Below are 15,949 nucleotides of genomic sequence, written 5' to 3'. Positions count from 1 at the left end.
GTGTGTATGTGGAGGTTTGCATGGGCTGCTTTTGCTCAGGGACTGGCTGGGCATTGGTTGGTTGATGGTGAGCAAGTGTTTTCTTTTGCATCACTTGTTTTTCTTGGTTTTGTTTTGTTGTGGGTTTTTCCCCCTTTTTTGTTGTTTGTACTTCTCCCCCTTCCCTTTTTTTTTTTATTTTTAAACTCTTTATCTCAATGCACAAGTTTTCCCATTTTTACCCTTCTGATTCTACCCCTAATCCTGCTGAGGGGGAAGTGAGCGAGCAGCTGTGTGGTGCTGAGCTGCCTACCAGGGTTAAACCCCAACACCCTTTCTGTGCATTAATACATGAGTTCATGTGGGGGTTTTTAGAAATTAAGTAAACTTTAGGTTCTAAGCATAGTATTTTGTAATTAGATTGTTAACTGTGAATATATTTTATAGTAGATAGCTGCACGTAGTAAAAACCCAACAGAGAACTCACTGCCTCAAGCAAAGGAGACAAAAAATTTGTAGTTTGTGCTAATCTGACTGAAAGTGGGCAATGTGCAGTACTTGACCCTGGAATCCACTTCCCTGCTAGACTGCCAGCTTCTAAGGTTTTTCACCTATGGGTCACATTGCAGAGTATATCTTTTCTCCAGACTTTGGGGAAGAGCATGGAGGAATTTAAAGATGTGGGAAGGTTTAGTATGTTAGTTGAGGTTGGTTAAGAAGGACTTTCATTGGTGGTCAGTAATTCAGGTAGTGCATATTTACATTTGGCTAAAACCTTTTGTTTGTGCATCTAGAGACACTAGGCACAGAAACTTTTTTAATACAAATAAATAAATACATGCCATTTTGTGGATGGAAAGTTAAATCCTAAAGACCAACATGGCAGCTGGCCAACTGGTAATCATGCTGAGCCTTCAGAATTATCCGTGACATTTATGCGCAAAGCAGGTAGACGAAGCTTGCCAGGCAGGAGCTAGCAAACAAACAGTACACTGAACAAATATGATACAGGGAAAAAAATCTTAAGATGGTGAAGATAAAGCTGTGATTCTAGGACATCATATTCACTTAGCTTCTAGCAGTGGCAGTGTAGAGAAATTCCAGAAGTTAAAAGCCTAGAACAACCCCTTAATCTCCTTTGTGCCTGTTCTGTGTGACAAGCCACCCTTTGAAATCAGAAGAGATACAGTCTAGAAGAGGAAAGTTTGAGCATGAGGAAATTGGGCAACGCTCAGAGGTAAGGTGAAGTCAGAACAAAGAACGTTTCTATTTAAGATGCTAAACTGTGGCTCAGAGGAACTAAATTTTCTTCCTGCATCCTTCCTCCTTTTCCTCTGGCAAGTCACTTAATCTCTCCGTATCTCGGTTCCCCAACCGAATAATGAGGCAGTAATATTAAATAGTGTATTTCTTTTCATATGTGAGAGCATTTGTTTGTTTACTTGTTTTAAACTAGAATATTTTTACAGAACTGAGGGAGGGAATGATAAATAGTTGAACGAGCAAAGCGGAGGGGGCAAAAGAGAAGGAGTTGTGGCAAAGGCTGAGGTTAGGAATCTCTTACTCTGGATCAACAACATCAGTCAGAACAATTTATGTACCCATAAAAATGGTTTAATCAGAGGAAATGCCTGGTACAATTAGGACCCAATCTAAATAGAGACCTTTAAGTACTATTGGTATTGGATAATACTGAGAGGTGAAGTGCCTGTAAGGAGGCGGTATTTGTGTCAAGGTAGTCTGAACTGTATTACCTGGCAATTCATTGACAATTGCAGCTGTGCAAAGCCAAGCTGATGTTACTTAATTCTTGTTGCCCAGTGCCACAGGGAAGGCTATGAGAAAAACAAATGTTCAGTGGGGTCAAAGTTAAAAAGGAAACATGGTCACAAAGAAAGGGTTCCAGAAATATGTCCTGAGAAGAGTCACAGAAGATAGCTCAGCAATGGGGTAGATGATGATAGCTTTGTTGCCCTCATTTTTCAACAGATTTTCTCAACTAGTTCAGCTGCTGTCCTGTATGCATAACACACATGAAATCTGAGAGTGGCTTACATAAAATTTTAAAGCCTTCTGTAGGAACCAATGGCAGCATTACAGCTTGCAAATGTATTTACAGTATGAAATTGTTACTTCACATAACACATAAGTATGTGGTGAATTTTGCACAGAGAGAAAACAAATCTCTCTCAGTTTTTGATAAACTGTTTCAATTGCAGTATTTATAGATCATACAAAAATAAGTGTTTTCTGTTAAACCAGGGATAAAGAACCAGAATAAGGCAAAAAAATCACATATGTAGTACTGTCCTTTCTACAATTTGCAGTCTTTATGAATGATGTATAGAAGGCTCACATAATCCCATGATGTTTCTGTCTTTCCCATCTTTATTTTAGGAAAAAAAAAAAAGAAATTATGTGCTTGATCATCACAAAAAAAAAGCAAAGTCATATTTTTAATTCACACATTTTTCATGTTCTGAATGTAGCTATAGGGCTGAATTCCTACAGGGGAAATCTGTACAGTTACAGTCAGGTGACAACACCTTTGTGTTGAAGATACCATATGTGCCAGAAAATGCTACACAATGGTATAAGCAGCAGAAGGGAAGCCGAGCAAGAAGTGACTTGAAACAGGAATGTGAGGATATGTGTTACACAGATATGTTATATCTGTGTGTTATACAAACTTGTGCTTTCTTTACATTTATTACAACTTCAGCTAAAACCACAGTTACAGCAGCAATTCATTGCTTTTAAACAGCAATTTTCTTAATCTGAAAACTTTACATACAAAGATGATGAAAACTAGCTTTTCTTACCTGCCTTATTTCATTTTCTGTCTTTGATTCAATTCATTACTTTTTCTGGCATTCATTCTTTCCAAGTGCATTCTTGCAGACAACTTGAGGTGTACATGAGGTCTCATGAGGGTTTATATGCACACATGCTTCTGCAGTTATCCTAACTAGAAGACCATTGTGTGTTAAGAAGTTAGTGATCTACAGAACAGTTAGCCTGAGAAGTTTTAGGCTTGTGCTGTGCCATACATTCAGCTTGGTATTCAGGCCTGCGGAGTGCTGCACATAAATACCCTTTGGCCTCAAGGGAAACCTAGCCTGCTAATTGTAATGAAGGAGCCTGTTGGCAGCTCCCATGCAGCACCAGTCATTACACCACCTGCATGCCCTGTACCTTAAAACACACTTCCATTTTTCTAAGTCTTTTCCCAGTCTTTCAGAAGATAGAAAGGAATGAAGTACACTTTCTAAATATTTGGGTTGTAATTTCTTCCTGTAAATGACAGCATGTATATTACATATTGCAGTAAGTGCTGAAGACCTTGACCAAAAGGACCTTTTGTGCTAAGCACTCTATGCATGTTTTTTGACACAGAGATCCTGGCCTTGAGCATGCAGAATTGTAACATGCAACAGGTGTGCTAGTATTGCCTCATCTGGCAGTGGGGAGGCAGTGTGGTGAGATCAAATTACTTATTGAATAGAGCCTATGGAAACTGAATGTAGCTCTTCAGCAAGTTTAACAAGATGAATATTGCTCTTGTGTTTAAAGCAATTAGCTTTAAATGGAAGACCAATACCTCATTAGAAGTCTTCCTTGTAGGGAGAAAATTAATTTTCTTCTTCACTCAGATACTTGTGTGACTGAACACTAAGGTGACAACTTATATGGTGACACCTTATGATCAGTGAACAGAAGTAGGAGTCAGGAAATACTTGAAATATTTAGCTACAGATGTAGACTCATCCAGTCCAGATGTTTGAGAACTCTGAACCTACAGCTGACTCAGTATTGGATTGCTTTTCCTCAGCACTGTCTCTAGTACCCTAACAACTTTGAGGTTGTTGGAAGAAACCTGCTAAAAAGTTGCCAAATATGCTGCATTTTCAGAGGTGCTGCACTCCTGCACCTTCTGTTTACTTCCCGGAGGCTGGGGTGAGGCAGCTCTGCAGGGAAGCAAAACTGCTGTCCCTCCCTGGGCAGAGCTCCAGACCCTCTTTGTACATCGGTGCTGGCTTCAAAGGAGGCTGAGGATCTGACCACAAAGAAACCAGAGCCAGTACGCATAAGAATCCTTTCACTGCAGGCACCAAGTGTATTTCTGTGCAACTTACCCTGTTCCCCATAACCTGTCACATTCGGCAAGAAAGGCTCTGAAGGAAAGATGAAAATAGTAAATCAGGCTATTGTATTATTTGAAAATAATCTTTTCCAAAGGGAATATAGGCTAGGGACTTTTAAGAAGATGGGACTTCAGAGCTGACAAGTGTATCTAGCATGTCAATGTGGTAATGAAGTTAGTTCTGCACTGTTTGGAAACCAGCAAATTTCCTTGCAAGGTTTGTGATTAAACATCTAACAGAAAATAATGATTTCCTTGCAGGCACTTAGGCACCAAATATAAAGACACAGAGGGAGAGCCAACCAGAGAAAGAACCTGCTAAATATCACCGTTGAAAGCCACTATTATCGTACAGTCCTCATAATATTAACTGTTAATTATAAAAACTAATATCTATAAAATTTAAATACCTAGTGAGAGAAAGTATGACATTTAACTTGCAGAATCCCTTCTCCCTTCAATCCTTTTACACACATTAAAAAATTGGTGCTTATTCTGTAAAAAACAGCAGTTGGAGAGAGGAGAGAGATAGCATATTGATTTGCATGTATATCTTGTTACCAGGGAGGAGCAACAAATTAGCTAAATTACAAAGGAGAAAAACTGTGTTTTGCTGCATATAAGCAAAAATTTCTATAATGAACTTGAGTAAGCAGAAGAGCAATGTTTGCTCGCCTGGGGATGCAGTGGGAGAGAAAGAACTTCTGCCCATTACTATGAGTGTGGGGAACTGTACCTTATCTGAACCAGCGGGAAATGTTTGTTATGTTGAGCAGAGATTCACATTTGTACTACTTGTGCCTACACAAAATACTAGAACAGATGGGAACCATATGAACAAACTGAGTATGAAGTATTTGGAAGAAATCTGAAAAAATTCGGGCTTGTTTGCATTACTCTAAAATAATACCCTTAACTTCTTGAAGAAAGTTGTTGCTTCTTCCTGTGTCATTTCACTCTTATTTTTCATCGTTTCTCCTTCTGTGTCTTAATTTGTATTTTGGTGAGGGGAAATCTGGTGAGCAGATAAAACCAATTCCTTTTCTGCATATTTATTTTCTTTTCTGAGGAAAAAAAGAAGAAAAAGGAAAAGAAAAAGGAAAAGAGAAGAGAAGAGAGAAGAGGAAAGGAAAAGAAAAGGAAAAGAAAAGAGAAAAGAAAAGACAAAAGGAAAAGAGCAAACAATAAATGAAACAATACATGGAAAATTGTACAGCACTTGAACAGGATTCCTACAATATCTACTCACAGACTGGCATGGTTCTAGGTACAAACGTGGATATCACAATTGAGAATGCTGCGCGTCCTCCTTTTGTGAGACTAGAATGCCAAAATCTAAGTTGCTTTAGTCTGTATTTTCAAATTAACAACTTCTGAATTCTGTCTTTACAAAAATGAGGCAGCAGGGAATTCTTCTGTTTGAAAAATAATCTAGATAAAAAAGGATAATCTGAATAAATAAAAAAGATGTGAAAATTTCATTTGCTAGACTTCTCTCTAGAGAAGAGAGCAACTTCTTTTCAAATAAACACACATGTTGATTTATTCATAATTACTGTGTGTGGGTATTTTTGCCAATCAAACATAACACGTATACATTGTAGAACAACTTCAGGAGGAGTTGAGAGGATGCAACTCAAAAAACCAAACATGTCACCACACTTAGGCAAGAATAATGAATGCAAAAACATAAGGTGAGGAAGGACAAGCTAAGTAACAGCATGACAGGAAAAGATTTGGATGTTAACATAGATCATAAGCTGAACAGGAATAAACAATGTTATGCTGCTGTAAAAAAGGCAAACCCTTATTGCAATTTATAGCTGGTGTTATCACCTACAAAACATTTAATAATTCTTTAGCTCTCCCTGGAGCTGTCTGTGCCCCAGCTGGGATGCTGTGTCCAATTTTGGATACTTCCATGAAGGTACAGTCCTATTGGGAGAAAACCAGAGGAATACAACAATAAATAACAGGCTTCATAAAAGTATACTTATAAGGAAAGGCTGAAGGAATTGGGTTAAATTTAGACTGACATTAATCTGAACAGCTGAACTTCAGAGAAAAGAAAACTAAGAGGTAAAACAATAGCAGCTTTCAAATATATAAAAGGCAATTTCAATGAGAGCAACAAGCTGTTTTCTCTGTCTGTCATGGACAGGACAGAGACATTTTGCTCTCATAACTGTTTGCTCATCACTTGTGAAGTGCTGTCTGGAAATCGACATGTTACCCAAATAACACTAAATACAGTCTTTGCATCGCTATGATTTTCCTGGTGCATTAAAAATACACTTAAGAAATACAATTTGGGAAAAGCATGGCAGAACTGGAGAAAAGGGAGAAAATCTTCCTATAATTGTATATTGCTCTCCTCTGAAGCAGCTGGTATCTGAAATTGTTTTCAAAGAACCTTCTCCTCTGTGCTGAATGAGTCTAGAGAAAAACCTGGCACAAGCTTCATTTGAAATGAAGTAACTCCCATTTTGGAGTGGACTGTGTGATGAAGACGTAGTTATAAAATAAATAATGATTCAGCTCTAACTTTCAATTTTGTCCTTATTAAGTTGCTCAACCAGGTGTTGAAGCCACTAGAATTTGCTTTTCCTCTGTTGGAAAGCTATTTTGAGTGCAGTGTGACTGAAGAACAGCCACTTATTAGCTGCTCGGCAGTGCTCTCGGCTTTTCTGCTAGAATCCCCCGCAATTGCTCGAACAACACTTTTGCCAATACTCATTTAGCTCAATCAGTAGCTATAACGCTGGAGTATGAAATTATGCAGTGGTTGCGATGGTGGTAAGTTGCCTGCTGTTTAACATCTCTGTTTCATGGCCTGGTGTCAGGAGGGATGCAATGCTGATTTTGAGCTTCAGTTTCTATTTAATTCTTCCTCTCTTCAGTCTATCTGATTGAATTCCCTAGTAGTTTCAGTGCAGTAGTATGCATCCTAGTTGAAATTCCTGGGTAATGTTGTTGTGTGCTGTTACAGAGTTGCCACGTTTCATGCTGGAGCTATCTTTCCTTTGTGGTGATGGGGGATGGAATTCTTCTGCATCCCAACCGGACTGTGAGGATTAATTAAAGTTTGCAGTACACTGTGAGTACCTTGCATGCTACTGAAGTGGAAATTATTGCTTGTTACAGCCAGTCTGAATGCCATCTGGGTTTTCCATGTTACTGTTGTACCTCACCAAGCTGAGCTGGTACCATGAACAAAAGATTAGCATTGCACTTTGTTGTTGTATGTTTGGTGCTATGCCCAGCACCTCTATAAGGCCACATACATCCTGAGAAGCTGTGCTTGGGCACACTAGGACTCCAAGGGCTTTTCTGTAGCTTGAAGCCTAAAACATCCCTTTCCTTATTCTGCATTTCCACTTTGGTGTGGGCTGGATCCACAGAGCAGTGGATCCCTTTGGCCTTCTCCACTGTCACCCTTGCCTTCTATTAACTTCAAGTTAGCTTTGGGAGACTGTGTAAGAAATTATGGTGGAATTGGGCTCTGCATTTTGCAAAAAATGCTTTTTCCCATGCAACAGAATTGTACTTTTGTGTGGCATCTGAAGTCCTATGTATGGCAACATGGCAAAAAGGGCTGATCTTGCCTGAGACCCAAGCCGGTAACATAAGAGAGGCATAGCCATCCCACAATATCCTTACATGCTTGTAACACCTACAAAACTTAATCAAAACCTGTTTTGCTAGTTCGCTGTGAGACCCTTCTTCAACTTCTACAGGGCCAGATGAGTATCTCTGAACTAAACAAATCACAGCCATGATTTGTTGCTCTGCTTTTATGCACCAGCTTTAGTTGAGCTAAGAGTGCATTTTAAAACACATTCCTGTGACTTCACTGTCTTCATAAGCCACAATAAACAAAGGGGATTTAAATGACTGCGGGAACTCCCCCAGTATCATGACAGATACTCATTATTGACAGAAAAAATGGCATAAAAGGTAACCACCCAATTCATTTGTGAGCTTTCCTTGGGAAAGAGATCAGCTAACAGTTTGAAGTTCACTTCCTAACTGAAGGATTCTATTATGTATCTTACCTAAATAAACTGGGATGCTTGACCTTCCTAAAAGGGCACTATTAAAGAGGTACGAATATAGTCCTCTCACTACACTAATTACTGCTGTTTACATTTTTGTGGATGTGGCACGTTTCAGTTTTAGAGTTAGACCCCAATGCTGAGTGCTAAATAAATACCTACCAAAAGTTAGACACTATCCCACTGAGCTTCATGTTCCCTCACTCCCCCCATAGCATCAGACTCTTCTCAACCTTTGAAGCGTCCCTTCTGGTTTTGTGAACAAGCACAAAATTAATTTGGCGGTAATTCTGCTGTAACTGTTCTTCAGTGAGGACAGCATCATGTGCATTACTCTCCTTCCCCCTCCATGAGACATTAGTTTCTGTTTTCATGAAGAAAAGCATAGGTGGTATCTACACTTTCAGATTCTGGAGCCAGCCTGGGGAGCAAATATTAAGCTCTTTAGAAATTTTATAAAAAATAGGCAACTGGTTACAGAAAATAAACTGTATTAGTGACCCCACCAGGCAAAGGTTTCAGCAAAGGTAATAGTCATCTTTGGCATTTGGCCTGGTATTGGGGAAGCAGCATGGAGAGCTCAGAAACACGTGTTGTCTCTTACCCAGCCAGTAGCTGAGAGGAAGGAGATGAGGTTATAAAAAATGCGAACAGGAAGCTCCAGGTGAAACTTCAGGGAATATGGGGCTTATGACAAATCTGTAGGAGGCAAAGTTAAATAGAAAAATGCAGGAGATGAAACAGAGTGTCAAAGCAAAAAAAGAGGATGGAGAGGAGATGCAAAAGGGGTAGAAGCATTTAGGAAAGAACAGATGGGGCAATGGAAAAAAAGGGGCAGATTTGGGTAGGGGAGATTCCGGGAGGGACAGATGAACTGGGAAGAACAGAGAAGAGACTGGGAATCAGAATGAAGGAATGATACAGGAGAAACTGACATCTAAATTCTTATTACAAGATAAATGCAATTTATTGTCATTATAGCTTCTTTAATTACCTTTCAACCTTTTTTTTTAATGATGCCCATATGTTGCAAATAACAGGGTTTTATGACTTTTGTTCTCTCACCTTTCCCATGGCTTACATTCCGACTTTAATTACCACATTGACATCAGATGCCTCGCCTAATGTTTTTGCACCAGTGCTCCCTATTTGTGGTGATATCGCACTTGGGGAAACAAAAACACCTGTCTCTCCTGATCAAAAGCTACTTGCTGTTCTTGTGGATGTCCACCAGATGGCAAAGCCGGTATTTTTGTAGAGTTTCCAGGCCGCGTTCAGATACTAATTTACCCTAGGGAGAGTGGGGGCTTGTTTAACAACAGATCCTTTACTGCATAAATTAAAAATGGTGATTAAAACCATTGTGATTAGATTCTGTGTGGATTTCCTGGGAATAATAATAAAACAGGAAAATAAAAGATGCAGTTAGAAAATGGTGGTGCTGTCAGGAAGGCACAATGTTCACTCTAGTCACTGCGTATCTCTATGAGGAAAACAAACCTCAAGAATCTCTGAGTTAATACTACCACTTTTTTTCTGTTGATATAAGTTTAATAGAGACAATAATGTTTTCTCGTGTCTAATCTCTTGAAATTGTTGTGACTAGACCAGGTCTTAGTATGAATTCCACAGTAACTAAAACCGTTAACTGCCTATGACTTACCTAAAACTAATTTCCTAGCTCATGTGGTTATAGACATAAGAATAGCAACGAGGCTTGTTAACATTTTTTTCCCTCCAGCCTGCCTTTATGATGTCAAGATTGTAATTACAGAGATAAGCACTGATCTTCTTCTGTTACCTCTATGGGGTTTACCTACTATTTTAACTATGTTGGCTCAAGAACTTCTATCATTTAATCATTGAAACTCCGTTGCACGTATATACAGTATAAAGAAATTGAGAGTTTCCTGGAAAAGGCTACATCTGGATAGCATTTGTTATAAACTAATGTAACTGTATTGTACAATTGTACACAAGCTTTGTACAGATAGGGCACGTATCTTACATTTTAAGTGCTGAATGTTTTTAATCACTTAGCTTAATTTTCCTTCATATAGTGCACTACCTCTGCTGAAAGGCCTATACAAGAAGCAGTGAAAAAATCTAGTCCCTTTAGCTTCCTCTAAGAAAGTTAACCCCTTCTCCCTGTAAAAAGCCCCTATGTCAGGAGACTGTTTAGTAAACTAAAAAAAAAAGGGGGAGGGGGTGTGAATTTACCCTTTTTACAGAAAAAAAAAATCCATGTCTTTTCAGATTTGGTTTCTTTTCTTGTGGTAGGACCAAGGGAAGGATGATTTGCTTCTTTAATGGTTTTCTAGGTTGACCTGAATTCTGCTTCCAGCAGAGGAACCGTCGATGGGGGTAAAAGGGAATGGAACGTTACAGCCTTTCTCTTCAGCTGGCTGGTTGACTTTCAGCTGGCATCAACCGTATTCATTCAATGGCTCCCAATCAATTACATCCTGTAGTACTCATTTTTCTGAGTATCAAGACACAAGTAAAAAGATGAGGCTGTTCCCACTCCAAGTAGATGTTAGGGAAGCGTAAAAAAAACCACTGGTGCTATATTTGGAGCATTCCTAATTGCACTGTTCTATTTCCAGCTGCCAAAATGTGCGCTAGAATTTTAACTAAGGGCTAAATTCGTGCAGCAGATCCTAACAACAGGAAACAGTTGTTATTTAAATAGGCTTTGAAATGATCAGATTTTATCTCCAAAAGCAGCACTCAGATGAGTATTAAAGCTGCTTTTGTTCTGGAAAGGGCTGGAACTGCTCAGCAAGCTGAAGGAGGTCACGGTCTCCGCTCTGGAAAACCACCAACACGGGGCTAGCTGTCCGAAGGACAGGCCGGACAAGACAACAAAGTCGTTTCCTCACACACACCGCACCCGCTGACAGAAAAAATGGCGGGCGGCGCTCGACGGACCCCCACGCAGAACCTCTGCCCGCTTCTCCTCCGCGGGACGGGGGACCCTGCCACCGGCGGGCGGGGGAAGGCGCTCGCCCCAAGATGTCGGCCCCGAGGCCTCCTCCCCAGCCCCGCCGCGCCCCCTAGCGACTGCGGCGGCCCCCCCCGCAGCGCCGCGCTCCGTTGCGGCGGCCGCAGAGCGGAAGGGCGCATGCGCATGAGTGGCTCCGTTCCCCTCGCTCCCTCCCTTCCCGGTGCGTCGATAGGCGCATGCGGGCGGGGGGGGAGGTGGCGGCTGCGTTCCCCTCCGCCTTCCCTTGGCGCATGCGCACGGCGCGGCCTTGGAAACAGCCAGAAGGGGCGGGGGAGGAATGCGTTGCTGCAGGCACGCCCGGCGCTGGGGGCGGGGCCGGGGTCAGCTGACTCGGGAGGCTGGAGCTGGGTGAGGGTTAGCGGCGGCCGTCGGGGCAGTAACGGTAGCGACGGCGGCGGTGGCCTGGCGAGGCGGAGAGGCGGGGTCTCGGCCCGAGGGAAGCGCTATGGCGACCACCGTCACTACTCAGCGGGGCCCGGTGAGTGCTGCCGGGTGAGGGTCAGCTTCGGGGGCCTCTGAAGCCTGTCTCCGGTTCGCGGTCGCCGCTGCACCGCGTTGGGCTGGTTTGGACCCTTCTGCGCTTGGGCTGCTGGGCCGTGGGTCCCCCCCGACCCCCCCGCCTCCGCCCGGCTCCTGCCAGTGGGCCTCGGTGGGAGGGTGACTCACCTCTCGTCTCCCTCCCCCCGCTCGCGGCCCGTGGCAGAGGGGGGAGAGGAGAGGAGAGGTTTCTCCTTCTCCAGACTGCCGTGATGGGGGGGGGGGAAGGGGAAGGTCTGCCTCTTCTCCTGGTTCTCCGCCTTGCGAAGAGGCTTTAGGAAAGGGGAGGGGAAAGTCCTTCCTGTCTGCGTGCAGGGCTTGGAGGGACTGTTCTGCCCGTGCTTTCTCGAAGGGCCTTCCAAAGGAGGGAACGGCTTAAACAACTAAAGCTAAGCCTCTTCCTCTTTGAAGCGGAGGAGAGCTTTCTGTGCTCGTGGTTCGGCTGGCAGATTCAGGTAGCTGTCTCTGGAATTGCCACCTGGAAGCTGGAACGTGAAACGTGCTGAAAGACGCATTCAGTGGTAGTATGTAGGCGTGTGTGTTGGGGAGGAGCTGAGCAGTCTTAAAAAACAATTTAACAGTCTTCTAGGAGTTAGTGTTGATCGCTTATTGGGAATGTGTTGTTATCGAGTTTTGCCCTGGAATAACCTTGCCCCGCACCAGGGTGTTCTACTGCGTGGTGTATAACTGCGGTATAGCATCAGCTCTCCGTTGATGTGCTGTTCCTGTCTGGGAGGATCTGGTAGTAATTAACAGTACGATGTTGCTCTGCAGATGAAGTAAGACTTTCTTAATCAATTTAAACTACTGCATTTTATTTCCTACAGCTACTTTTGTGTGTGTGTGTCTGTACAGCCTTGATGAAAGACCAGAGGAGTGAATTATTAAACTGCTAATTTTGAAAAACTGCATCGCTGTTTGTTTTTATTTCATGACAGTAATATGATCATCAACTTAGTTCCTTACAGTGCCTTATTTGCTGGTCCTCCAGAATAGATTCCTTCTACAAAGGATTGTGGTGATGGTTCTGTTCTTGGAATAAAAGTTTTAAGTGGAGAATTAAGGTAAAAAAGTGAATTAAGTTTTTTGTTGTCTCTTGATGGTATCATGAAAAGACAATGACTGCTCTTCTGGTTGAATCTGTGGTGAATCAGGTAGTTGCTATCCCCAAAGGCTTGGTGTTTGAGAGTTGATGGTGTGATTGCATGCAAATAGAATTCTGTTGATATGTAACAGGTTTTATTCAAAACAGCTCAAAATAATTTAAATACCTGAAAAATAGTCAGAGTTTGTTTAAAAGTAACTTCACTTCTAGTTATTGGTTAGTTCATGTTTGGAGAAGGCTGGGGAGATTAAGGGAACTGATGTGGGAGTAGGGATAGAAGGAACTGGTAACAAGCTAGGTGGTTTGGCTAAAGCTGAACAGTAGGCCTGATTGCAGTCCTGACTTGTGGAGAGATGAAACCGTGCAAGTATTTTATCTCTGAAATGGAGCGGCATTTCTTTTTGAGAGAAGTTTTGCTTGCCTGTTGTGCTAAACACCTTGTTGGTATTGAGTGGAGTACTTTCAATATCTACTTGTTTTAGATTGGTGAGATCCTCTTCTTGGGCTGAGGCAAGATTTTAGTGAGAACCTTCTTGGACATGGCTATAATCTTGCAGATATTTGAATATTGTAACTGCCTAGTTTTTCTTAAATGTTTTAAAGGAACTGCTTTTCAACGCTTAGAATGTTATTCTTCTAGATGTCTTATTTTAGAATTACCCAGATACTCCTACATAATCTCTTGGCAATCTTTTGTTCCTTAAAAATTATTTAAGCCTGACAAATAAAAAGGTGTATGATGATTTATTTATCTTGTACAACTTTGGCTTTCTGGTTTTTTTTGTTTGTTTGGGTTTTTTTTTTCTTATGAGTTCCTAACACTGTCATGCATGCTTTTCTTCCTTGTCTTAACCACTTTACAGATTTTAATGTTTTCAAATTAATTAATAAATTATGCAATGTTAAGCTGCCATTCACAGGTGAGGATGTTGGTATGGTACATGCCAGCCTTTCTTAATTCTCTCCAGAGTGGAAGATACAATTCTACTTGTTTCTATATATACAACTGCATTACAAATGAATAGCCACTAAATGGTGCTAAAGGATTGGGAAACATTTTCTCTTTAGTGCTGCAGAGAACAGTTCCTGTCTCTGTTTGAACAGGCAAGAAAATATTCAAGATTGTTTCATGTAGGTGAGAAAATTAAGTATGTTACTATACTGTTGCCAGTCTTGTTCTTACACCTGTGCTTTCTAGTTTATGATGATGCTTATTTGGTGAGTAATTAAAATTTCTGATTGCTGTTTAGTTTTTCAGATGAAACAGAACTGGAATTCATCCTGTCTGTTACTGGTAAATATTCTGCTAGAATATAGATTTCTCTGGCTGTTTTCAGGATGTTATGGAATTAGTGTGTTTTCACATTTTGTGATTTTTTTGAGAACAAAACAACTTTGAAATCTAAACTATTGCTGAATATATAAGGGCTGCTAAATGATATCTTTTCCAAGTGAGAGGTATTAATAAACAGTTTGATCAGGCTTCAAGTTAAGTCTGAGACACTGAAACCTCTTACTTGTGATTCTTTAGTTAACCAAGCAAACCCAAAATTCATATCAATGATTATTCATCATGCTGGCAAATATGTCAAGTCCTCAAAAATTAGATCAAGTACCAAGCTAGTACTGCTTAGATTTCTGCTTCTAATTTCCCTAATAGTGACTACTACGATGATTGGAAATCTTCTAACGGGTAGGCTATATTTATGATTACTTCTCTCTTCTTGTCCTAATACTGTCCTTTAACTGCTTAAGTCTTGTTGTCTCTGACTTTACTTGAAGTTTTGTCTTGACACTGTTCAAAAACTGGATATTCTTTCCTGAACGAAAGTGACAAAGAAGCAATTCCTGTTTGTATTGTCCAGTATTGATATGTTATGCTGTCACACGAGCAATTTTGAATACAAAGTCCCATCACCAAAATAATTGGTTGATAATTCCGAGTATAATCGAGTATTTTATTTGGTATTTTGTTTCTTAATAAAATGTGGATATATGTAGTATTAAAATCCTGATCTGTGAAGGTGGAAATTTCATAAAGACACGTTGTTGCAATCAATTTAGATTTCAGAAGTTGTTTAAAAGGTTGAGGGAGTAAGATGTCATTGAGTGTTTCTAAGCGACATGTGAATTAATTTTTAAGTGCTGTGATCTGATCTCTGGAGCATGTTCTTTTGGCAGAAAATGTTGAGGGCAGCATTGGTAATGCTTTGAAGTTCTTACTCTCTTAACAGGTAAGAGAAGTACTACTTAGAAGCCACTAAGTGGCTTATTTTCCATTGCATCCAATGGTATTTTCTTTTAACCAAAACTTGGAGGAAAGAAAGATCTGTACTAGTATGTCTAGTGGTAGAGTAGAAAAAAATCAGAAGTCTGTTCCTAGAATTGATGGCAATTATCCCTCTCCTTAATGCTAATCCCAATGTGAATTCATGGGTTTCCTTATTTTGATATGTTTCTGTGGCTTTTCCTGATGTTATTCCTCTGTTAAATTAAGTGTGGACCAAATCCACGTAGCTCAAATATGCTATAAATTCTTCTTGGATTTGAGATTTCTGTGGACACTCATTCTATCTTTAATTTTTAACTCACGTTTATATACAACAGTTCCTGCCATACTTAGCAGGAATTCAAATTACTGTTTTAGTGAAGGGAATCTTTTTTGATTGTAATCAGATGGTTAGTGTTGACTTCTGCTGTAAAACCAAATTTTTTGTCCTTTATTAACAGTTTTGCTTTTTCACTGTGGAATGTATTTTGCAAATATTTAAATATTAGTGTCTTGCACAACTTTTAGATGTGCTGGGAAAATCCAGAGGCAGTAGCTCGTGGCAAAATACTTAGTCAAGACTAAATAAAGGGGGCGTACTTGGAAAGGGAAAATACTATTAAGGTGATGACTATAGAATCTTTATGATTCTTTCCAGGTAGACATGTGGAAGTAACGAAAGTAACAAGGTAGTTGGGTAATTTCTGGCAACAGGAAAAAATCATAAGAACAAGAGAAGCAATGTCTGGTACCTTTCAGTCCATGACACTTTTTTATTTTGGTGACATTACCCCCCCCCCCCCCCCCACAAAAAAAAAAAAAAAAAAAAAAAAAACCAAAAAAAAAAAAAAAA

At 40.5% G+C, this 15,949-nt stretch overlaps 1 protein-coding gene across 2 annotated transcripts in view; it reads left to right on the top strand.

Moving 5' to 3' along the window:
- Positions 1-11,504: 11,504 nt before the first annotated feature.
- TOLLIP (toll interacting protein) overlaps positions 11,505-15,949 on the top strand; it is a 30,593-nt gene continuing 26,148 nt past the window's right edge. For both annotated transcript variants that reach the window (XM_010565995.1, XM_010565994.1), the window contains exon 1: positions 11,505-11,663. In XM_010565995.1, the coding sequence (XP_010564297.1) occupies positions 11,631-11,663 (33 nt within the window). In that variant the 5' untranslated portion in view covers positions 11,505-11,630. The remainder of the gene's footprint in view (positions 11,664-15,949) is intronic.

This window comes from Haliaeetus leucocephalus, unplaced genomic scaffold (genome assembly GCF_000737465.1).
Source record: "Haliaeetus leucocephalus isolate CR32 unplaced genomic scaffold, Haliaeetus_leucocephalus-4.0 Scaffold200, whole genome shotgun sequence".
Taxonomy (NCBI): Eukaryota; Metazoa; Chordata; class Aves; order Accipitriformes; family Accipitridae; genus Haliaeetus; species Haliaeetus leucocephalus.
This window is presented reverse-complemented; position numbering and strand designations above follow the sequence as displayed.